The sequence below is a fragment of the Choloepus didactylus genome, chromosome 3 (genome assembly GCF_015220235.1).
Source record: "Choloepus didactylus isolate mChoDid1 chromosome 3, mChoDid1.pri, whole genome shotgun sequence".
Classification (NCBI taxonomy): domain Eukaryota; kingdom Metazoa; phylum Chordata; class Mammalia; order Pilosa; family Megalonychidae; genus Choloepus; species Choloepus didactylus.
This window is the reverse complement of record NC_051309.1, coordinates 54,990,798-55,017,030: the sequence shown is the minus strand read 5'-3', so window position 1 is coordinate 55,017,030 and position 26,233 is coordinate 54,990,798. Positions and strand designations below refer to the sequence as shown.

Below are 26,233 nucleotides of genomic sequence, written 5' to 3'. Positions count from 1 at the left end.
GAGCACAATCAATGGCCAGGGTGAGTTTTTAATAAATGAAAATAATCACATTAACAATACCTGGAAGGGGGCATAAAGCTCTAGAAAAATTAACTGAATTATCCCAGGTTACAGAGACAGCTCGTGGCACTTTGATTAGCAGAACTGAACCCTAAACCTTCCCTCCTTTATTATTAACAACAGGATGTTAGGGAATGGCTTTATTTTGTCTTAGTTTTATTAGTGGTAAATAAAGCAAGAGGCTATTTGTTTTTCTGTCTTTCCTGAGGATGTAATGAACATAAAATAAGAATTAGTTTGGAAATAGTACTGGGCAATTTGGACTTCAGTTTTTTCCCTCTTCAGTTATATAAGTGATATATATGTAGAATGTTTAAAAATTCAGCAAGGTCATCTTGATGAAGAAAGTTGAATAAAAGTGGAATATGAGTGGCATTGTTTGTGAATTCACTGTCAATGGCTGATGGTGCCCTCCAAGGTGAATAGTACAATATTGTTTAAAACAATATATGTGCAAAACTCTGAGAGAAATCTTTGCTAATTTCATGAGTTATTGTGGGTCTACTTCACCCTTCACCCCATTCTACTCCATCCAATGTGGGGCCCCTATGTGAACTCTTGAGTGCAGGGTAGAGGATATATTAAGGATTAGGAAATAAAGTCAACATAGAAAGTTGAAAGTAATTGGAATTCTACATAATAAGTCTCTTTGTAATGATTTGTATAATACAAACATAACAGAAAGTTTAATACAAACATGATAGAAAGTTTACTGGGCTTAAGAGCCTCTTAACCTTGGTATGACTCCTGGTTTTACTATTTACAAGTTGAATTTACTTAAGTCAGTCAGTTGGCATCTCTAAGGATTTTTTTTTTTTTTAAATTCAGTTTTATTGAGGTATATTCACATGCCATACAATCATCCATGGTGTACAATCAACTGTTCACAGTACCATCATATAGTTGTGCCTTCATTACCCCAATCCACTTTTGAACATTTTCTTTACACCAGAAAGAATAAAAATAAGAAAAAAAAAAAAGCAAAAGTAAAAAAGAACACCCAAAGCATCCCCCCCAATCCCACCCCAGTCTTCATTTAGTCCCTGTTCCCATTTTTCTACTCGTGCATCCTTACACTGGGTAAAGGGAATGTGATCCACAAGGTTTTCATAATCACACTGTCACCCCTTGAAAGCTACATAGTTATACAATCATCTTCAAGAGTGAAGGCTACTGGGTTGGAGTTTGATAATTTTATCTCTGAGCCTTTTTAAATAAGGATAATGGTAATAGCTTAGCTCATGAGGTGAGGATCAAATGAGATAATATGTAAGAAGATGTTTTGTGAGTTCTGAAATACTTTAAAAATAGGCTATAGTGGTGATATTTCAAAGTATATTTTAATATGATATTATTTTTAACTTTCAAAAGTTTTCCTTAATTTAGCCATGAAAAAAAGAAACTTTTTTGGGGGGTGTGCCTGATTATTAAAGGATGTTGACCAGCTGTTTCTGAACTTAAGAGAAAAGACTAAGCAAGATGAATTAAGTTTACAGTAGAGCATACAGGGTTTAGATTAGTTATAAATAGGATCTAATAACAACTTAATTTGTTTTAAGTGGTAGTGTTTTTCTCAGGCATATGATAAAATTTTCTTTAGATGCCTTCAAAAACTAAAAACAGATTTTCACCTGTCTGTGTTGGATTAGAGTCCTGCTGAAGATGTAAAGTGATTAATTTAATGTTACCTCTCATGTTCACTTCTCAAGAACTATGCACCCATTTGATAATTCACTCTGGAACTATTTATTGAATCTGAGCTCCTTTTGTGTGTAGTCAATAGAATTTCTGTGTAATTAAATTGATGCAGCAAAGAGCTAGAGAAGTCTTTACTTTAAAACCTTCATAAGAAAAACTCGAATTTCCAATAGCTGTAGGGCTCTAAGTAATCTATAGTAAAATTTTATGGCTGAAAATCATATTCATATATATATATATATATATATATATATATATATATATATATATATATATGAGAGAGAGAGAAAGAAAGAAATTGCTTGAGTTGGAGTTTTTAATGTGTATCATTATGAATTCTTCCTTACCTATTGTTGACCTTTCCATATTAGAAAATGAAGCTGCTGAGAGTGATTATCTGTATGGGTATGTAAGTAGGTGAAAAAGACTAATGTACTACCAATAGGCTTCTTTATGCATCTTTTGAGAAAATTCTGACCTTTGAATTTTTACTGTTACTACTGCCATCTATTCAGCACTTACTGCATGCCAGGCATTGCTCTTTAGTTGCTTTAGATATATTAGTTCATTCAATTCTCACAACCACCCCCTGACTATATACTATTACTGTCCCCTTTTAACAGAGGAGAAAACATGTACAGAGATGCTAAGTAACTCTCCTAGGGACATGGAGCTAGTACATGGCATAGCCAGAATCCTTTGTTTTCTGGTTCCAGAACCCATGCTCCTACCCTTGTCTGTAGTACTGCCTACAGTGGCTCTGTTGTAACAGTCTTTTGTGTATTGCTTATTTCCTCATCAGGAAAATAGATTTTTTTGCACAGTTGGAAAGGATAAAGAGTTATATAAGATCCACTATCATGATTACAGTGTGGAATTGAATTAATTTTTCTTGACTTATAAAACATCAGGAATTGATTTAATGGTGAGACTTCAGTAGTATGAAATGTTGCCTATTGATGAACTTTAATGAGTGTATTAGAGAAAAGGTAGTGACTTAACTTCCACATTCAGATGCTGATATAGAAGTACATGTGTGAATCATCAGGTAGCAATAGAGTGTGACCTGGTGAAGATGTGGGTGTAGGAGACTGCCAAGATTCTAGTAAATATGGCTTTGATTTTTTTTAGGGCCAGTTATTCAGAGAACTGGAAGTAGTTCTTGAGTGTTAGCTTAGTAAACTCAGCTACTAACATTTACTAAGTTCTAAAATGACCATGTGTGATATGGGAGTTAGTATGGTATACTTCAGAAAGTGTTTGGGACAGGAAGTAGACATTAAAAAACTGTAGCTCATATCTAAGCAATCAGAATCGCTTATATCAACAAAACCATTTTCGAGGAAACATGACCTGAATATGCGTCAGTGTTAGAGATTAAGGAAACTATGTTTGTCTTCCAAAATATTTTAATAGATAAGAGCCAGAAGAGTACAAACCCGGATGACTTTAGTTTATGTGAACAAATCAGGATTGCATTAATGAAAGTACTCAATGTAATTAAGTTAATGAATTCATAAAACATATTTCAAACCCTTGAATATATTGAATTAGAGGCCATGGCTCTAAGACTATCATTCACAGCAATAGTAATAGTAACAACCACAACAACCACACAACTGCTCACATTTAGTTCGAATCAGGAAATGATTTGTGTGCATTATCTTATTTAATGCTTACAACAACCCAGTAAGGTAGATACCATTATTTCCTCCATTTCATGAATGAGAAAATTGAGGAAAAGAAAAGATTAGTTACATGCACAAGGTCACACAAGTAGCAAGTACCCGTAACTAATTATAAATGTTTATTGAGTGCGCCTAGCACTGGCCTGGCACTGTACTAGGTAGCAGGGCATTCATGAGTAAAATAAAGTCCTAGCCTTCACAGAAGGACCTTACCTTCTAGGGGCAGAGATACACTACAAACATATAAACATGGAAACATATAGGAAGACAGATGTTGATAAGGATTATGTGGAACAGTAAAAGCCAGTAAGAGGGGAAGGGAGTGTTGATAAAAGGCCCCCTGATTTGCCGTTGTCACCCTTTCAGACAGGGTAGTAAAGTGAGACATCTCTGATAAGGTGACATGTCAGCAGAGACGGGAAGGGAGGGAGGATATTTGTAGGAAGAGTGTTCTGGATCGAGGGGGTGAGTTTTCTGACTAGGACTATGCTTGTAGTAAAAAAAGGAAGATTAAGGAGGCCATGTAGCTAGAGTGGAGTGGGTGAAGGGAAGTGTGGTCAGAATGTGAGCTCAGATTTATCTGTCCTAAGAGCCCATATTTTAACTACTACACTAATCTGATGGGGCTATCACAGCCTTAGCTAACCTACTGTAATCTTGGAGACATATTGTATTAGCAAGGTGAATATTCTTATGGAAAGAAGAAGGTAACAAAGTTCTCCTGGAAGTTCTATGTGTAGAGTTGAGCGTACATGAGAATTCCCGTAGTTTGTGGAGGAATGCTTTGGAAACTTAAAGTAGGGAATAAGTATGGGTCATAGGCTTGGGAAAATGGGAATTATATTCTGAATTCTTCAGTAGAACTCCATTGCCTTCAGAGCTTTAGAGAAATTAAGTACTTTTCCAAAAGTTCCCATGACAAATGCATGGAAGAATGAGGATTCAGACCCAGTGTTAAATGATGATAAGGACTGGGGTCATAACTGCTGCTCTCTTCAGAGTGTGAAATCAATCTCATACTTCCTGACTTCCTAGTCACCTACCAAACAGGTAGATAAGGAAAGGAAAGCAGGGGCTGCCTTCTCTTTTGCCCTTACTTCCTCTGCTCCTCCCCGTGCACATTAGCTTGGAACAAAACAGTCCTAGGGAGAGTGTCACGTGCTTAGGACTTTGCATGTTCTGAACTGTTCTTCTCTAACCTAGGTTTCAAGCCCTGTCTATGTGCTCCCTGAGAAATCTATACAAGCTCTGATCATGGTACTTATCACACTGTTTTTGTAATTTCTTTACTTACATGCCTGCCTCTTCTTCCAGACTATAAGTCATAGAAAGCCTGAGTCTTGTTTCTATCTATAACCAACCACATGGTGTTAAGGCTTGGCATGTAATATTCCTGCTCATTTAAATTAAACTTACAGTGTTAGATGCAGAGTTACAGTGGTGACAGTTTTGAACAGTTTAAAACAAGGGGAAAATGCCGAGCAGTGACGTTAGTTCACCATGAAAAAGTAGATGTAATAAAAATTATCATTTAATGAAGGATTATTCTGTGCCAGATATTAAACTGAGTCCTAAAACCGTCATCCATTACTCCAAACCAAATTCAAACTTGAAGATTTATCTTATTAGATATAACTTTACAAGTAAATAATATCTTATTAGATGCAACTTTTAAAACTAAATTTTAACAATGCTTAATTTTCAAACTGTTGCTAATAGGAATAGGATACCTGGAAATGTTGGCAGGGCTTTAAATGGAGGAAAAAGTCCTTAGAAAGGGAGAGAAGTCATCTTTGTTTCTTTATATTCAGTTTTTAAAATGTTCCTACAAATGTGTATACTTGGCTACATGGCAGAGATCTTCCGGAAAGAACAGTGTACTCATTTGTAATTTGGATTTGGCACATTGAGTGAGACAGAGGGCTGTGGGGGAAGTGAGCCCAGATAGGATGTGCATAATGCAGTGCTTTGAGTCGATATCAACACTTAATTGTAAAGACTTCAGTAAGTGCCATCCTTCCAATCTAAGGCTCAAAGTAGGATACTTAAAGCCTTGGTAAATTAGCATAATTCCTGATTTTGGTTCAATAGGAAACCTACAAATACGGAAGTCTATTGAATAATTTTTAAATAGGAATTCTCACTGATTGCTTTGTGTTTCTTAGACAGATATGTTATCAAATTAACATAGTTGCAATCACTGATAAAACATTTTTAGGCATGTGTAATCTTGACTTGCGTAACATTTATGTGTTACTCTAGCAATGTATTGGTTGAATTGTACCCTGAAGTAATTTTTAATGCAAAATCCTTAAAAAATTTATATAATTAGTTCTAGTTTTCTCAGAGTTCTCATAGGACAATGCAGTTTTTCTTCCTTTTTTGGGGGGTGAGGTAGGGGTGGGATTCATTTTATTGTCTCTTTAATTTCTCAATATTTTATACCAATTAAAAAAGATTAGATGTTCTTTCTTTAAACTTAATTCTTTGAGTCTATCAATGGGAAAGACTACACTAGTGATTGAAAAAGATATTTAACAAATTATCTTGCTTTTCAAATCCTTTCCATTATACAGTAGAAATTTATTCTAATGCTATTTTGTGGTTTTACTACAGTGACCCCGCAGCCAGAACCCTCTGGGAAGCCTTACTGAACACCAAGCACAAAGAGGCGGTGATGGAAGTTCGGAGACATCTAGTGGAAGCTGCAAGCAGAGAAAACCTGCCAATCAAGATGAGCATGGGTAAGCTTGTCCCCTTCAGCGAGGACATACTGAGATCACTGGCTCTGAGGAAATTTATTTTACCATCTGAACTGTGGGCCAACCCAGCAACATGGAATGTAGGTAAAAGTATTGAAGACATTTTTAAACTGTTGAAAGTGTAGGAAGGAAGATGTGCACACTGCCCTAGGGCCTCACAATGACTACTTTTCTTAGACTCAACTTTGGGAACTCTAAGAGAAACCTTGTTTACAAAGAATAGTACTTTTAATCTCTTTCTTTTATCTAGAACTAGCAGAATCGGTCTGGACCACCTCTCCATCATTCTATTCTACCCCTAGCCCCTCCTTTGTTTTTACTGTCCTCCCTCCCCCATTAAGGTCCTGAGAGAAAGCTCTTTCCTTGCTTTTGAATTAATGAATGAACTACTGTACTAGGAAAACGATTGAACATTTAGGCATGCTCTGACCTGGCCCCTTACCCTTAGAGTGGTCTGCTATTTGTTCAGTCACATAATTGTTATTACTTATTCACAGGGGGATTACATACCTCATTTTTCTCATTACTCATTTTTTTTCACATCAAGCTTTGACTTCAATATCAGAAGAATCTGACTGCAATGGAATTTTAGTTTTAAAGGGCTTTTTTTAATAATAAAAAGTCAGAGAACCATAGAACTAATATTTTGATTTTAGAAAAGGAATTTGACTTTTTACTTGTTTGGCTTTTTTATTTAAATAATTTTATTAATATGGAAATACTTAATCGTGTTGTCAAATCTGATTAATAGGTAGAATTTATTCCTGGAAGTTTGTAAAGGATTATTTCTCTATTATTTAACTAAGATTCCTTGCTTATAATCTTATAGTATTCAGTAGATATCAATACATATTATAAGATGGGGAAACTTTTCTTTGCTGAGATTTGTAGCTCCAGTTATTGATTATTTATGAAAGCCAAAATCAATCAAGTTGAAATGAAACAACAAAATATTGAAAGTAGAATGATGTGGGAGAACCTAAGAGAAAAAAGTTACAGAGTCATAATATGAAAAAAAAAATCATGGATTTTAAGTGTTAGGGTGTATATTTGAAGGCCATAAAGTACATAATAATGATAAAAAATAATAACTAACATGTATTAAGTGTTTACAATATGGCAGAGTTCTTCAAACTGTTTATGTGTGTATCTTATTTAATCCTCTCTGTAATGCTATGAGATAGGTAGGTGCCATTGGTATCCCATTTTTCAGATAAAGAAACTGAAGCAGAGAAAAGTTCAGTAAGTTGCCCATGACCATGCATCTGATAAAGGGTAGGAAGGGGATTCAAATCCAGGCATTCTTATGCTAAAGTATATGTTTGTAATTATTTATAAAATCATCCTAGTTCCAAAACACTGCTGCCAGAAGTCCTACATATTATCTTGGTGTAGAAATAAAGTGGCTACCTTGAGGCCATCCTGACATTTGACTATTAATTCTAGTTTTGTTTTTTTTTTCAATTTCCACAGTCCTAAGTACGCATCAATAACAAGCGTGTTTACCTTACAGAATTCCTTTTCCTTAAGTATGTTGAAAGAAGATTTAATTCATATTAGGAATCAAGAAAGGTAGGACTCCATAAAGGGTCTTGATGATAAGGTTAATTTATATTGTGTTTCAGTGATGTAACCTTGTGATGCTATCATAGAGCATAAATCAATTTTTATTGCTCATTGCAGGACTCTTGAAAAATCAACACCCTTTAAGTTTCAAAAGGGCTGAATCTTTAAAAAATAATCAGAACCAGAAATTTAAAAAAGGACAGATAATTCCATAAGGAATTCAAATTTAAATGTTTGGGTGTTCTGTTGACAAAAAGAAAAATTGAGATAAAATGGTTTGCTTTATCCAAAAACTCCAGACATGGAAGGAAAAAAAGAAAGAAAGAAAGAAGGAAAGGCATAGAAATAGATGAGTGTTAGCAAACTTTGGTTGTAAGAAGGAACAACAACAAAAAAATATTGGCCCCAAACACACTCTATCCATGTACCAATTACAATTTAGTAAAAGATAACACCATATGGCTGCCCATTTCTGCTTCATGTCACTAGCCAGGATTTCTGGTGTGTCTCGTTTCCATATACCAACATATACATAACCATGAACAGTAAGGAAGGGAACTGAACATAAACATAATAAAACACTGATATCTGAAAACTGCCTGTCATATAGCTTATCATAAAAAATGCTCTGGTATTCTACATGACTGAACTACTTTTTCTAGCAGCATTTAAACTATACGTGTACTTTAAACTATGCATTTCCCCAATCTCTGCTGTAAATTCTTCTGAAGTATAACTTTTTCTGTCATAGAAGTTTCTGGTGTTTTTAAAACATTAAACAGAAATTTTAATTCTACACTGATGATGCTCTTAAATTGGAATTCATTGAGAAGGATTTTATAATTGAAACCTCAGATCTTAAATATAGCATTTCTCAGTACAAAGTAAGTTCCTATTAAAACATTGTGAGTGGAGGAACTTCCAGGTAAGATGGTGGAGTAGGGAGTTACAGTACTCACTCCTTCCTCCAAAATAGTTAGTAGACAGGCAGGAACTGTCTGAAACAACTGTTCTGGGTCTCCAGAGGCCAGAAGAACACTGTACAGCATCCAGGGAAGAGAAGAAGGAAGAGGCAGGTAAACTGTGGTAAAGAACTGTGAGTAGCTTGCTCCATGTGGTAGCTGCTGGTGCCCATCTCCCACTGTTGGGGTGAGCCACATTGGGATCCAGCCACTGCCTAGCCACTGCTGTCAGAAAGGGACGTAAAATTCCTCTTCCCCAAGAACAGGGGTGGGCATAGCAGAGCACTGATCACAGCTTTTGATTAGCAAATTCAGATTGCTGGATCCCAGCTCTGAGTTACCATTTCCACGTGCCCCAGACAAAAGTGGTGGCAGCCACTGTTTCAACCCCACCCCCAATAGGGGCGCAGGCTGTGGAGGTCTTTAGACATATGGCCTCCTTAGGACTGTGGAGAACAATTTGCTGAATGGTGCTATCTGCTCGGCAGACCAGGAAAGTGAAGCTTCAGGGAGCTGTCAAAAAGACTTTTTGGCATCTTCCCTGACTCTGTTTCCATTGTACCTTGAAGTCAGTCTGCACTCTCTTTGTGGGTCCCTGGCCCTGTTTTGGCTGGGAAATACTGACTTGGGAATGTCCTCCCTGGGGTGACCCTCCTCTTAGAATTTGCCCCCTAGGCAAAAGCAACTAAGGGACAATAAAAGGAATATACAAAAAAAAAAAAAAAAAAAAAAAAAAAAATGCTGTAGAGGCAAAACAAAAGCAGACAGAACAGATCAAGTTTCCAAAAGAGAGAATAGAGGAAAGGAAGCTTTCTCCAAGTGGTGAAACAATGGCACAAATAGTGCGGTCTTAAAAATTGTACTGCATATCCAGGGCAAGAATCAGATGAAGAAGAGTTGAAAAAATCTGATCAATTAAATACTGACTATTCTAAAGATCTAGAATAAGTTTAACCAAGTGTCAAAGAAGAACCTTAACACAAAATTAATCAACAATAAAACCCTAGGCAAGAGAGAAAAACTGGCCTTCAGAGTAAACTTATCAAGATAATCAGATACCTAAACTTCAGCAAAAAAATTACAAGCTATATTAAGAAACAGAAAGATGTGGCCCAGTCAAAGGAACAAATTTAAACTTCAGAGGAGACAAAGAAATTGGAACAGTTAATCAAAGAGGTTCAAACAAATCTCCTAAATGAATTCAAGGAGATGAAGCTAAATATGGCTAAAGAGATGATGGATATTAAGAAGACACTGGGTGAGCATAAAGAAGAATTTGAAAGTATTAAAAGAAACATAACAGAAATGGTAATGAAAAGCACAATAGAGGAGATTAAAAATATACTAGAGGCACACAATAGCAGATTTGGACAGAAGAAAGAATCAGCAAACTAGAAACAGTACAATCTGAATCTTAAAGACAAAAGAACAGATAGAGAAAGGCTAGAGAAAAACTCCTGGAAGAAAATGTAGGGAAGCATCTTCAACATCTTGTGGTGGGCAATGTTTCCTTAGGCCTTATGCCCAAAGCACAAACAATGAAAGAAAAAATAGATGAATGAGACCTCTTAAAAATTAAAAACTTTTGTGCTTCAAAAGTTTTTTAAAAGAAAATGAAAAGGCAACCTACTCAATGGGAGAAATATTTGGAAACCACATATCTGATAATATCCAGAATGTATGAGGAAATTCTGCAACTCAACAATAAAATGACACACAACCCAATTAAAAAATGGGCAAAAGACTTGAGTAGACATCTCTCCAAAGAGGAAATACAAATGGCTAAAAAGCACATGGAAAGATGCTCAGCTTCACAAGCTATTAGGGAAATGCAAATCAAAATACAATGAGATATCATTTCATACCTACTAGAATGGCCACTAAAAAAAACCAAACAAACAGAAAACTTTAAGTGTTGAGAACATGTGGACAAATAGGAACACTCATTCACTGCTGGTGGGAATGTAAAATGGTGAATTCACTGTGGAACACACTTCAGCAGTTCCTCATGAAGCTGAGTATAGAGTTGTCATATGATCCAACAATCCCTCTACTAGCTATATGCACAGAAGAATTGAAAGCAGGGACTTGAACAGACATTTTCACACTGATGTTTATAGCAGCATTATTCACGGTTGCAAAAGATGGATGCAACCCAAGTGTCTACCAACTGGTAAATGGATAAACAAAATGTGATATATACATATGGTGGAATATTACTCAGCTGTAAAAAGGAATGAAGTCCTGACGCATGCAACAACATGGAAGAACCTTGAGGACACTAAGTTGAGTGAGATAACCCAGACACAAAAGGTCAAATATTTTGTGATCTCATTGATATGAACTAATTATAATAAGCAGACTCATAGAGATAGAATCTAGAACATAGGTTACCTGGATAGATTGGAGGTAGAAAGTGGGGAGCTGATGCTTAATTTTTACAGAATTTCTATTTAGTTTGATTTTAAAGGTTTGGAAATGGATGATGGTGATAGCACATTATCGTAAGTTTAAATAATAGTGCTGAATTATGTATGTGAATGTGGTTGAAATGGGAAGTTTTGGGTCATATGCATTACTAGAATGAAAGTTAGAAGATAAAACATGAGACTCTATAACACAGTGAACTCTATTGTGGATGATGGACTGCAGTTAATAGGACAAATATAAGAATGTTCTTTCATGAATTATAACAAATGTATGACACAAATACAAGGTGTTAATATTAGGGTGGTATATGGGGAAAATATACCTAATCTAAACTATGAACTATAATTAATAGTTCTTTTTTAATATTCTTTCATCAGTTGTAACAAAGGTACTAAATTAACGCAAAGTGTCAACAATAGGGGGATATGGGAACGTTGTATTTTTTACATGACTTTTCGGTAAACCTACATTTTCCCTAATTAAAAAAATAATAATTTAAAAATATTATGCTAAGTGAAAGAAACCAGACACAAAGTGCTACATATTGTGTGACTCCATTTATATAAAATGTAAATATAAATAAATCTATAGAGACAGAAATAGATGAATAGGTATGTAGGGCTGGGGAAAGATAGAGGGCTTAAAAGGTGACTGCTAAGTGGTATGTGGCTTTTCTTTTTGGAGTAATGAAAATGTTCTAAATTTGATTGGAGCGATGAATGCACAACTCTGTGAATATACTAAAAGCCATTGATTGTACACTTTGAATGGATCATTTGGTATGTGAATATATCTCAATAAAACTTCTTTAAAAAAACATTATGAGCACCAAGAGAAATAAACATCATTCTCTTAAGAGAAAAAGGTTTCTTTGCTAAAACAAAGAAAAAAATCATTTCACCGTTTCACGTATAAACATATGCCATCTTTCTTAGAGTTTGTTATTAAATTGTCAGTTATTGAAATAGATGTGTTCCAGAAAAGTGATTTTTAAAACATTTTAAACTGAATTGTATTTTTTCTCTCTGACTTTCATAATGATAGATGTATTCTGAAAGTATAAAACATGTAGATTCTAAGGAATCCATTTGTTTGTATCCCAAATGGCTACTTGCAGAAGAAATGAATAGAAGGTGCCCATCTCAAACTCTGTTACATTTTCCAGAGAATCTCTTTCCGTGGAGTACCATTGTTGGAGGATTGTCATCAACCAGTTTGTCTTATAGCTCTCCATAGAATGGACATATTCCCAGTGTTTAATGGGTGGCAGAAAGATCCGATTAGAGTTGAAATGAAACAGATCACTTTCTTTCACAGGAAAATTTTTTTAGAGTGTTTTATGCTCGATACTTATGTTTCTTTATTATTTTCTTGTTTATTCATCTAATATGGACTTGATTCTGACACTTTTTTTAAACTAAAAAATCTCCCAGACCACTAAATCTAAAGGCATTGTTTTCCAGTCTTCATTCTTTTTTTTGTCTGAGATGCATTTTTTTTTAATGAGAGAAGTTGTACGTTTACAGAGAAGTCATTTATAAACTATAGAGTTTCCATATACTTTCCTATTATCTCTTGCATTATCAGTCTTCATTCATTTTGACTACTTTGCAGCATTCACTACTAGACTATTACCACTTCCTTGGAGGTCTTACTATGTTTTCTTGACTTTTGACGCTCCTAATTGTGATTGAGTGCAAATTATATCTGGCATAAATCATGCTTCTGCCACTTACTGCCAAACTTCAATTTCTTTATCCATAAAAATGAGGAATTTTTTTTGTTTTTTTTATTACAGTTTTGGGGTGGAAAGAATGAAAGCTCCAAACAGAGTGAAGATTATGACTGTCAAGCAAGCTGGAATTGCTGTGCTGTGTTTATATTCTGTCTATCAGAGAATCTAGATGCAGAGCCAGATTATAAAAAAGTTATTTGATGAGAATGAAATCAGAACAAACTGATTAAATTAGATGGTTTCCTCCTTTCTTTTTGGGAGATGCACCAGTTCATTCTTTCCATTTCACTTGTCATTTTCTGGGCTTTATGAGTAATATCTCCCTTCTGATAACACATTTCTTCTTTACCCAGAATTCTAAATACGTTTTTCCAATTTCAGTTTACTTACGATCACATTCCATTACTGCTTTCCTGGCTCTGTTCACCGTCCCAAATCACCTTGACCGTATTTGAAGTTTCCAAATCTCTGTCGTCACACTTTTATAGAAAATCTCTTGAGCCACATTTTCAGATAATTATCTATTCCATTACACTGTGATACTTCTTAAATTATTCTCCTAGTTCTGGGACAGCTTAATGTCAGCCCCATATATGCACCACTCTTTTCTCTATTCCAAATTAAACATGATGCATTATTTCAACTATTTCTGAAATGATAAGCTTTTCCCACCCTTCACTATCACATTTCCTTCTATTTCTGATCCTCTGACAAAGTTCTACTTTATTAACCTCACTTTAAAATGTGATGTCCAGAGCTGAACACATATGTTTTCTTATTCTTCTCTCCTTTTGGACACTATATTTCTCTTAATGAAGTGCCAGACGAGGTTAGTGACATTGTTTTTCACCAAGGCCACATCTACTATCATTTTCTGCTTTTTCTATTTAGCAAACTAGCTTTGAAAAAATAAAAAAAGCTATAAATGAAAATACTCTAAAATTTTATTTGATATATATACTTTTGGTCAACAGTCATTGAGAATACTGTGCTTCCTGTTTCTGGTATTTGACCCATCCCGTTCTGGGTGGATAACAGCTGTATTATGATCACATCTGCCCTTTTTTTTACCTTCACTTTGAGAATTTGGGATTAAGGTGAGCATGTGTTCATTCACACACTCGTGTGTGTGTGTGTGTGTGTGTCTGTGTGTGTGTCTATGCAATAAGTGGGGAGATTGTCAAACTTTGCAAAAAGTCTAGGTTAAAACCTAATATGACCAACATAACTTGTGATATATGATAATTTATAAAAGATGAAAAAATCTGAAAGCCTCATGGGACACATATACTGATTATATATTCTTGTCTCATGTATTAGCTGTTAGCACAATTTGCAGCATGGGGAAGGAAATTCACTTTTTTGAATAGCTACCTAGTTTCAAGTGGTATAGCAGAAGTTTTACACAGTTTGTTTCTTTGAATACTCCCAGTAAACTTGTGAGTTTGGTGTACTTTTACTCCCATTTCACTATACAGAAAACTAAGGCTCAGAAAGGTTAAGTTTCTTTTCCAGGATTACTGTGTCAGTTATTAAGTTGTTGTGTCTGGGATTTAAAACCACCCTTCTGATCTGTGATGCTGGGGCTGGGATTCTCAGACCACATTCCTACTTTTCCAGCTGTCTCTCTTATTCTTTGCTAATAAAGGGTGCTAACAAAGGATCCCAGATGGAGACTTCCGGGCTGAAGGGAATTGTCCCTTCCTGTCTGCTTCCTGTGGACTTTCTGCTTGTAAGCATCCTGCCAACAATGCTTTTTCACACAGCAGTGGCAATTCCTTGCTGTGGTAGGAGCTTGAATCCAGTTTGCTGTTCTTCCAGCACTTGCAGAACCAGCTTCACTGCACCCCCTCTTCATCTGAGTTTTAGCCCCATGGTCCCTATGTTTCTAAATTTTAATAATCCCTACCTCTTCCCTTTGTTTCTTTCACCCTAGGGGTGGTAGCTGCTTCCTGTGACTGCAACCTCCACAATACCTAAGTGTTTTTTTGTTTGTTTTGTTTTTTGTTTGTATGTTTAACCCTTTCAGTTACCCATTTAACAATTTTGTATATTCAGTTTTCTCTATTCAAATAACTGGTGTGTTTTCCACCCTCTGGCTGGAACCTGATTGATACACTCACAAAGAAAATAAGCCAGGATTTAAACCTGATAAGGAAGGGTCTGTCTGACTCCTGTATCAGGCCTCTTTCTAGATAAAGGAATCAAGCTGCTTGAGGGGGGCAGGGTAAAATAGTGATAACAGAGCTTCAAACACATATATTACAAGCACAGACTACACAGCTAAAAACACAGTGCCATTCCTTTACTTAAAACTGTTGGATGGTTCCCCATGGCTTCAGAATAGTGCCCAAATTCCTTAGCACAGTTTTTGTAAAAGTCCTTCTGCCTTCCAGCTTCACCTTCTACTACCATACTCCACTTGCCTGCTCCCACTGCCTTTCGTCCCTACTCCTCATTCCCCATCATGAACTTTTCCAGCTCCAGGTCTTTGTTGTCCTTGCCTGAAATATTTCTATTTGATTGTCCCTCCAGATCCACTCTCCACCCTTTTTCGCCTGTATCCCAGGAGGCTGACTTTTATGGACTCTCAACAGGCTTTTCTGTCCTCTGACTTTCAGTTAGGTTTGGCCAATGGTAGGCATGGGCAGGAGATTTGGAGAGTAGGAGAAAAGTATTGTAAGGGCGTTGATTACTCCTTAGTTTGCCAGGGCTGTTATGACAAATACCACAGTCTGGTTGGTTTAAACAACAGGAATTTATTGTCGGTTTTGGAGGCTAGAGATCTAAAGTCAAGCTATAAGTGGACCACACTTTCTCTAAGGTCTAACGTTCTGGTAGTGGCTTACTGGCATCTAACTTCTGCCTCTATCACATGGCAATGTGTCTCTTTCAGTCTCCTCCTGTGGCTTCTATTTCTGTGTCCAAATTTTCTTTGCTTATGAGGACTCTAGTAATATTGGATTAGGGCCTACCCTGATTCAGTTTGGCCTCATCTTAATAAGATATTCTAAGATCCCATTTGCAAATGAGTTCATACCCATAGGATGGGGATGGGGTGCTTATGACTTGCATATGTCTTTGGAAGGGACATGATTAAATCTACCACAATTGGCCTGGGTTCTTCCCTGCCAGAATGTAATTGGTTCCATTCCTCTACCCATCCTTTCTTGGTTTTCTTTAACATTCTTGATTTAAAAGTCCTTTCATTGAACTCTCCTTATTTTCCCTGTTTGAGTGTACAGTCACTTTCCTGCCAGGGCCTTACCTAATATAGGTACTCGCCTTTTAACACACATGGTACACACACACATAAACATGCACTTTCCTGTCAATACCAATCCCGTCTTTCATGACCTAATATAAATGTCACTTTTTATGTGGAACAATATCCAATTCCCTTCTACTCTACTTCCTATCCCCTCCTTATTGTACTGGTTTGATTGCTCTACCTTCTGGGCAGCTCTTTTTCCTGACACTTGCTTTCAAGTGTTACTTTCTTGACACTTGACAAAGTGCAATGTGTGTGGATCCAAAACCTCACTAGACAGTGTCCATGTCATATTCTTCATTGACTCTTTGGCTCGGTACATAGTGGGTGTCTTAGTACTCAGTTGAATGAATTGATTGCTGATGAATATGGATAACTAATAGAAGGACCATGAATATTTCTATTTTCAATTATCTCTTTTAATGTTTCTATTTACAAATTTTCTGATTTGTTGTTGTTGTTTTTGGTGTCTCAATGTCATCTGAATCACATATTTTTTTGCTGGCTCTTTTCCCCTCTTCCTCATGTTTCTCTGTTCTTCTGGTTATCTTCTTCTTTCTGGTAATTACTTTATGCCTTCTTTTCCTTACTTCTAGTTTCCTGAAGACCCTATAAATACCGTTGCATTCCCTGCTGTGCCTTAAACACAGGTGCTCAGTTAATGATTGCTTCTGACCTTAGATCCTTATCCTCCTTCCACTATCCTTCCAAGAAAAAAAAAAAAAATGGAGAATGCTATTTCCATGGGTTTAGTCTTCTTGCTTTTATAATTCCCTCCCAATTTTTTTTCTATCATGTATTTCATCCATTGCCAGGCTCTCTATATAGATGTCATTCTATATTCCTATCAGTTCTGGTTTCATTCAGTCTGCTATTGTAGCAGTTACCACCAGACTCTGAGAACTGGGGGCCAAGAATACTTACCTAATTCGGGACCTTGCACTTACTATATGCTCAATAAATATTTGTGAAATGAATAAATAAATTCTTGAATTAATACTGTCGTTTGGTATTTGCTGTATATTTATTAATGGATTGTTTTTTCCATCATTCTCTTAAGGAATCCTGGAGTGACATTGATTTAGAACGTCAGTTCTCAAATTTTTGGGCTCAGAACCCCTTGTATACTCTTGAAAATTACCAGGGAACCAAAAGAACTTTTGTTTATGTGGGTTATATCTATCGATATTTACCATATTAGAAATTAAAACAAGAAATTTAAAAGTAATTATTTATTAATTCATGTAAAATAACAATAAACACATTACACATCAACATAAATAACACATTATCATGAAAAATAACTATATTTTCTAAAACAAAATGTAGTAAGAAGAGTGACGTTGTTTTACATTTTTGTAAATTTCTGATGCCTGGTTTAATAGAAGACAGCTGTAGTTTCATATCTACTTCTCCATTCAATCATTTGTGATATGTTGTTTTAGATGAAGTACATGAAGAAAGTCTGGCCTTACAAAGATACATAGTTGGAAAAGGGAGGGGTATTTTAATAGCCTTTTCCGAAAATTCCAATTATTCTTCTTTGATAGCACACCATGGCTTCCACTTCTATCTGACTTTCACTCTGCTTATAAAGGGCTCCACTAATCCAGATTAAAGCCTAAAATTATTCAGTTGGGCCACACCTTGACCGAAGTAACATCTTGAAGAGATTTTATTTACATGGACCTATATCCACCAGAATGTAGACCCAGACCACGAACGTGTCCAAACTGGGGAATACAACACAATCCACCATAGTTTCCAGTGCATTTTGATTGGATCTTTTATGCACACATGATTTTATAACATTGTGCATTAGTCATTTGGAAAATATTGGTTCTCTGAGCAATGCAGATCTTCCAAATTTGACACAGTATAAAATATACAAAAACCATAGTTTAATTAATAGTTATTATTACCACTGATATTGTTAGAAAATCTTTAAGTATTGGGAATGTAAAGATACAATGGTAGATACAAGTTTTCCAAAATTACTTTTCACATGAAAGGCTGAATTTTTTCATCGGCAATACAAACTGTAGTTTTCCTTGTAAGGACAGGGTTACTTCATTCATTTTTGGGGGAAATGTTGGCCATATAGCCAAGTCTGATGGACCATAGGTTTTCAGTTCTTTCTTCCAGTAAAAATTGTGGTCCATAAAAAAGTGGCTAGGTCAGCGCATGATTTAAGTAATCACACCAGTGCTTTTCTTGAAAAGAATTATTTTACTTTGGTATGCACCAGAAGTACTCTTTGCATATTTCCCATTTATTTACTGAGAATATTGACATTTTCTTAAGAATTAAGATTTAATAGATTAATGTTTATAGTTGCATCACGTCAGCGCAACTGACTACTTACGTAATTTGTTGCTACTGCTTTGATTGATGCTAAGGCACCAGCAGTTTTACCCACCATTGTTTTTGTACCATTAATGCAAATGTCAACACAGTAACAAAATCAAATGACATCTTGGTATTATTACAAAAATAGTTTTGATTTTACTGACTACCTTTAAGTGTCTTAGGGACCTAGGACCTGGGGAACATCTTTGAGAACCATTAGTTAATAAAATGCCATATGTCCTGGGGTGCTAAATTGGCACAATTTCCTAAAGATCGTTGGCATCACAGCTGGATGTCAAAAATAGAAGGAGGGAAAGCTCATTGCAATTGCTTTTTCTCTAGATGTTATCCAGATTTAGAGGTAAGGGATTATTATATCCATTCATTCAGGTATTTATCATATATGCATACTATGTATTCGGTTCTTGTGAGGTGTTTTAGTCAGGGTTCTCCAGAGAAACAGAGCCGAAGGGACATAAATATGTAAATAATAAAAGAGATTTATTATAGGAATTGACTTACATGGCCATGAGGATTGGTGGGCCACAAGTTGGAAACATGATGAAGCTGACATTGAATTTCCTCAGGAGAAGCTGCAGGTTAGGAACTCTCATGATGGTGATGATGCTTTCCCCAGGAGAAGTGGGCTGGCTGAAATAGAGATAGAAATTCTGACTACTGAAATCATCAGTTCTCCTTAAAAGGCCTTCCGTTGATTGGATAAGAAGACTTCTCTCTACTGAAGGCAATCTCCTTTGTTGATTGTAGATGTAATCAGCCATAGATAAAATCAACTGACTAAAGATTTAAACCCACAAAATACGCTCACAGTAACAATTAGGCCAGTGCTTTCTTATCCAAACAACTGGACACCATAACCTGGTCAAGTTGACACACAAAATTAACCATAACATAGGGCATAAGAAACATATAAAACATTATCTTGTTTTCAAGTGAACAAGTCATTTCACTTTTCTTAACCTGTTTCTCTATTTGCAAAATGGGGGCTTTAGTACCTTTTATCTAGTTGTGATAATCAGATGAGATGATTTATGTGAAACATAACGTGTGAAATTTAAGGTATTCTATAAAGGTAGATTATAGTATGATGAAATTGTTTTTTGTTTCCTGGCCAGATAAGACACATCATAAAAATAATTTCAGTGGCCATGCAACAGTATATGAAGAGCATGCTACTAGGTCTAGGGGTGGAACTATTTTTTCTGTAGGATATATATCCTGATCAATTCAGTTGACAAATGTATGACTAGAGTAATGGTTTCCAGAAGTGAAAGTAGAGATTTGGAATTCAGTTACCTAGTGATTATGTTGAAGCCTAAGGAGTGAATTTCTGTAGGAAATATAATGTAAGGTTGATTATTCAGGGAGAGAAGATAGAATGAATGAGTAGAGGGTTGAAGCCAGAGCCATATGGAATACATCCATTTAGCAGTTATGGGGAAGAAGAGAATCTAGAAAAAGAAACAGGGAAGGGATTTTCCTTGAATTAATAATTAATAATGCCTGAAAACCTTAAGGTCACTAAACAAATGCTTCCCTCATACATTCCATCACCTACAACAGAGGAATTTGCTTTGCCTCTATTTTTCCATTTCTCATCTGCAAAATGGGAATCTGAACCTCTAATATCCCTTCAAGGGTCTGTTCTCTCACGTTATGCTTTTAACTTAAATAAGTATTTTTTTCTTTTTCTTTCTTCTTTTCTTGTGCTCCTCTACCTCATCCTCTTCCTCTTTTTATTCTTCTTATGTTTTCCCAAGCTAAAGGATCCTCAACATAAGAATTTGGACTAGGAATTTAAAAATCCTGAGAGAATATGGTGAGATTACACATAGCTGTAGGGTGGGAGCTTTCTTTACCTAGAAACTCCTTTATAAGCAGAAATTCCTTTCCAAGTCCAAGTGGGCACACCAAGGAAATGTCCTTTTCCCTGGCAGCCTGGTAATCACCCTTCCACCCCTGGTAACAGTGGTAATCTATCCCTTCCTGTCCATGCTCTCTGCTTGAGTTTATAAACATTGATACAATGTTTAAGTTAGCCTCTGGAAGGCTGCCTTTCCAAAGAAACCCAAGCCATAAATGTTTCTGATGGTTTCATATTTCACTGTTTGTACAACTTTCAGGAAGAGCTGTTTATTTTCGATTTTTGGCCTCTTTTCCTGCTGACCTGGAAACATATCTTGCAGTAGATTTTTGATTTTTGACCCACTTAATTGAATTGATTCATTTAATTTAAATACCTTGTAAACATTGGTTTCTTATTCTACTTTTGTAATGCTGTAGGGCTAAAAATTTGTGTGACAGGAAACATATTCTACTTAAAGGATATCCCCCCAAACCTTCTTTAGTATTTATGGTGTTATAAAAATGGACATCAATTCCCAGCTGGCCTTTATCCAAGTTTCACTATACAGATGGTTGTATGTATTGCCTTTCAAATCCCTGTGGGAGAAAATTTATAATTGCTTCCCTCCTCCCCCTTTAATAACTTCTTTCAATGTCTAATAGTTAACACGATCAGGTAATTTTTTTTCTCGTGTCTGATTTAAATCTCTCCACCTGCATGTTAACCATATTTCTTTGCCCTTTGACCTGAACAGAGGTGGGAGGCAGGAAGTTATTATTAGTCTTGTATTTCTTTATGTGTTGAAAGATTCTGCATCACCCATAGGAAAAAATCAGTGATAGTAATAAGGACAAGTTTCTCAGAGAAAAATGTACACCTGTCATTATTCATGAGACAGACATTGTTTTATCTCAGAACCAAGAGAATATTTTAAAATACAAGCACAAGCTTGTACAAAATTCAAATGACAACGTATGTGAATTTAAAAGTGTACCACCTTCCTCTTACCTCCCCCAACCCCAACAATCCTGCTCTTCAAATTAACTGTTGTTAATAAATTAGTATCTTATACTTCCAGGCCTTTTTTTCTATGTAATTAGGTAAGAAAGTAAGTATATAAACAAGTAAAAAAGGAATGAAAAAATAAAGGTGCATACTGATAGTATGGCAATGTGGTTTCCATTGTATAAATTTTTTCTTTTACTCTTCTTAGAATTTTGGCTACCTAGCATAAATAGTATGAATAAAATTTAATTATACAGTTGTGCCTCGTTTTTGCTTTTTTGTTAAAAAGTTTTTAATGCAATTTTATTGTTATATATTCACACACCATAGAATCCATCCAAAGTATGCAATCAATGAATCACAGTATCATCACATAGTTGTGCATTTATCACCACAAGCAATTTGTGTCTCATTTTAAACATTACATGTATACTTTACAAATTATGTTAAATTAAATCAAATTTAAAATTTGCAAGGATTTTGGTATAACCATGGAAAACTATTTGACAGTATCTACTAAAGTGAACACGCACCACCTAGAAGTTCCACACCTGGACAGATATCCAATAGAAACATGTGCTTATGTCCACCAAAAGACATGCATTAAAATATTCATAGTATCATTATTTATAATGGCTCCAAGCTTTAAAAACTCAAATATTCTTCAACAGTAGAATGGAAAAGGAACTGGTATAGTCATACAGAGCAGTAATACACTGTAATAAAAAAGATGGGCTTTGGATCATGTTGAACAAAGAAGTGAGATACAAAAGAGTACATGTGTATGATTTCATTTATATGAAGTTCAAAAGCAGACAAAAGTGATCTATGATGATAGAGGTAAAAATAGTAGTTTACCTTTGGGGGATTACTGACTAGATAAGTGTATGAGTGAACCTTCTAGAGTGCTGGATATATTCTATAAATAGACCTGGGTGGTGGTTACATGGATATACATGGATAAAAATATTTGAATTGTGCATTTAAGATTTGTAGACTTTGCTATATTCATGTGTTCCAGTTTGCTAATGCTGCCGTTACACAAAAATACCAGAATTGGATTGGCTTTTATAAAGGAGATTTATTGTTACAAATTTATAGTCCTAAAGCCATAAAAGTGTCCAAACTAAGGCATCAACAAGAGGATACATTCACTGAAGAATGGCCAATGGCGTCCAGAACACCTCTGTAAACTGGGAAGGCATGTGCCTGCATCTGCAGGTCATTTGCTCCTGGACTGTGTTTCAAAATGGCTTTCTCCAAAATATCCCTGGGTTCTCTTAGTTTCTGTCTCTCAGTTCCTATATGTCCTTGCTTCTTTCTCCCAGGACGTTTCTCTCTAAGTGTCTGGGGATCCTCTCTTAGTTTCTCCAGGGCAAACTCTGGGCTTCATCTCTTAGCGTAGCATCTCCAGATGTCCTTCTGTCTGCATCTCCCAGCATCTCCAAAAGTCTCCAAGCATCAGCAAGTGTCTGTGTTGTCTCTTGAGTTCTCTTAAGTAACCCAGTGAACCAATCAAGACCCACCCTGAGTGGGCGGGGTCCACACCTCCATGGAAACAGTTCAATCAGAGGTTTCACCTTAATCACAGACTAATCAGTCTGCCCCGACAAGATTGCATTAAAGAATATGGCTTTTCTGTGGGACATAACATATCCAAACCAGCACCACATGCTATACTTGTGACTTGCTATCTCCGTTATACCTGAAGCTTCTTAGCCTGGAGTCTCTTGTATTCCTCTAGGCAGATGGCTCCCTCTTTGCTGCTGTGCTTTTTCATATATTCTAGGCAAAGCCGTTTTTGTTATTTTGTGTTTTGTTCCTCACTTAGTACTCTTCCATTCTTTTTTCATTTTCCGGGAACTTATAATAAATTAGAAGTTTTAAGAAAATATATGATGATAGTTTCCTTATTAAAAAAAGTCAAGAGTTTAATTCCCCCTATAATTTCTTGAATGTTCCCACTTCTGTTGTTTATCAGTTTTCTGGTATAAGTAAGTACAGTTATGTCTGCTAATTTAAAAATTAGTTCAGGTTATACTCTATTATGTGTGGATTTATAGCTGAATACCCCTTCATAACTGAGGAAATTTGGATTTGGGGTTTCTTTTTTGGGGTGATGAAAGAATTCTGAAATTATACAGTGGTGGTGGTTGCACAACTCTGAATACATGAAAAACTTCTGAGTGTGTGTACTTTTAGCATGAATTTTATGGTGAGTTATATCTCAAAGCTGTTATTTATAAAAAAAGAGCTCTTGGAAATTAAGGATATCCTTTTGAAAATGAAATATTCAACTACAAGTTTAACAGTAAATAAGAAAATCTCCTAAAATATAGGAAAAAAGAACAAGACAAAAGATGAGAGAAAAGATATGATGTTCAGAACCAATGCAGGAGGTCCAAGAATGATTAGAATTTTCAGAAAGAAAGAGAAAGCAGGAATAGGAGATTATCAAAGAAATAATGTGAGACTTTCCCAGATGTGAAGAAAGATGTATTCAAATTGAATAACTTTACTGAGAAGCAGTTAATAATCACAACACATAACTGGATCTATTGTGAAGAATTATATAGTTCTTGATGTAAACACTATTGACTGATTTTGAACTTTTAGAATCAAACTATAGGAAAAGCACACAAAACTAAATTATGGGTACAGAACAAAATATAAATGTTTTTGATCTTTACCAGGTAAATATATAAGTACAGATGATTTTAAAGATGAAAAAGGGAAAGAAGAAGTAAAGAGAAGGGTAAGAGGGCTAATATCTTCTTAGAACATGAAAAGCTGAAGGATACCATTTGTAGTTGATGGAACAAATAAAAGAGTTTTAAATATATAATGTAAATTACAAAGATAAGCAACAAATGGGGGGCAATGTTGAAATCTCTTGTCTGTTTATGGACACTCTCACATTCTCTTTGTTATTGATCGTTCCTACCCCTTTTATTTCTTTCTGTCATTAAGATGGAATCTCTTGAGGAGAAGCTGTAAACACATGTGCTCAGTCTACCCCCTTGAGCCTTTTGTACAGTATTTATAAAATTCCTAAGCCATCTGTCATACACAAGATTATGGTTCCTTTACATCAACTGTTGAATTAACATTAGAAGTTTACTCTTGGGGTGTTTCCTGCCAAACAGAAGTTGAATTTTAATAGAGTTGCCTTCTTTGTCTTTATCTTAGTATGGGTCTTTTTTCTATAATATCTATGCATTCCTGGAAACCTGTGTTTTTCAGTGTCACATGTTAGATATCAGGGCTCATGGTTAAGAAAAAAAAACAACAACACTAGCAGACCATTCAAAAATTGATGTGCACTAACAAAAGCAATAAGAATCCTAACAAAAGTACTACTCTAGTTAAAAACACACTCTAAATTCCTAGAAATAAAGAAGTGTTACAGCAAACATAGCATTTTATGATAATGAAAGAGTCTAAGGTAGCTTGCTGGAAGGGGGTAGAAAAAAGGGTTTGGTTTGTTTAGTTACGGAGGCAAGGGAGAATCAAACCAATACAGCACATGGCCAAACAGAACCAAGAGCAAGAACTGGGGATGAATAGGTGCTGGGTATAATCTTCAAGTTCTTGTGACTTACAGTATTCATTTATTTTCCTTTACTTTGTGTTCAGCTGTTGTTATTTTGTGACCAAGAATAATGGGAAAACTCACAAAGAACTGCTATGACTTTTATGTAATAGTAATTGGGTAATGCTAATTGTTCCTGAGCTAATTAATACTACAGAAACCAGCTTTAGCAGAACATTATATTTCAATATTTTAGGATACCCTACCTTTATTATTTTAAAGAAATGATCAAAAAGAAAAATGAAATGCTAATATTTGATTCCTGGGAATGCAAGTGTTAAAACATAAATCTGTTCATTCAAATTTCACACACTGGGTTTTCATTCATGTTTTCAGGAATATGATGAATGAAAAATATGCAATGACTATATTATTATTCCTTATGTCAAGAGGTTTTATAAAAGATCACTTATTGGCTAAGTATGCTATTTTAAACAAAATTTCTGACTGTGGTTGCTCTCCTTCATTCATACACACTTTTAGGATTTAATCAACCCTGGCAGTGATAAACTACTCTGTATTTTCAGAATGCCAACAAGGAATCATATATGTACAGATATTTTAAATATATTTTAGCAAGCCACAAAACAGGTTGACAAAATTATACTTTATCTAGCATGTGGCAAATGGAAGAATAGACTCCATAGTGCATTTGAATTCTATTGAATTAATCACAGAGAATATTAAAATATGATATTAAAACATTTAGTCTTCTAAATATTTCCCCTAGCCCCCCAAGAGATAATTATATTTCAGTAAGTTTTAGAAAATGTATAAAAGTTGATGGTTGATAAAGTTTTGTGTTTTTCTCTTAGCTTAATTGAAATCAGAAGCCTGCTTCTGTTTCTTAAAAACCACATAAAAGAACAAGAAAGCCTAATAGCTTTTCTTTCTTGAAAAACCACTTTTCATATTTCAAAACATTGCTATGTATTATGTAGTCTTGATATAAAATAACTTTGTTTTTATTGCTTTTAGAAATGTGTTGCAAAGCCTTCTGGGTTGACATTAATCACTGTATAGATCTACCTGATTAGTCTTTTGTTTTGTTTTGGTAAAGTGACATAAATAAATGTTCTGTTCATTAGTTTTCAACACCTGGTTCTCCTTGCTTGCTGTTTTAGTTGATGTGAGCTAAGTTGTAAGAGTTATTTTTAGTATCACTACAGCATTTTTGGTAGTCTGTTTATTTCCATTTGTTTTCTGTAAGGTTGTGATTAAGTTAAAATTTTGAAAATGTCGTTAGAC

The 26,233-nt window shown here is 35.3% G+C and overlaps 1 protein-coding gene across 1 annotated transcript in view; it reads left to right on the top strand.

Annotated features, from left to right (window-relative positions):
- Positions 1–26,233, top strand: part of SCFD2 (sec1 family domain containing 2) — a 550,473-nt gene that overhangs the window by 79,278 nt on the left and 444,962 nt on the right. Inside the window, exon 5 of the mRNA XM_037829801.1 lies at positions 6,063–6,190. Within this exon, the coding sequence (XP_037685729.1) occupies positions 6,063–6,190 (128 nt within the window). The remainder of the gene's footprint in view (positions 1–6,062; positions 6,191–26,233) is intronic.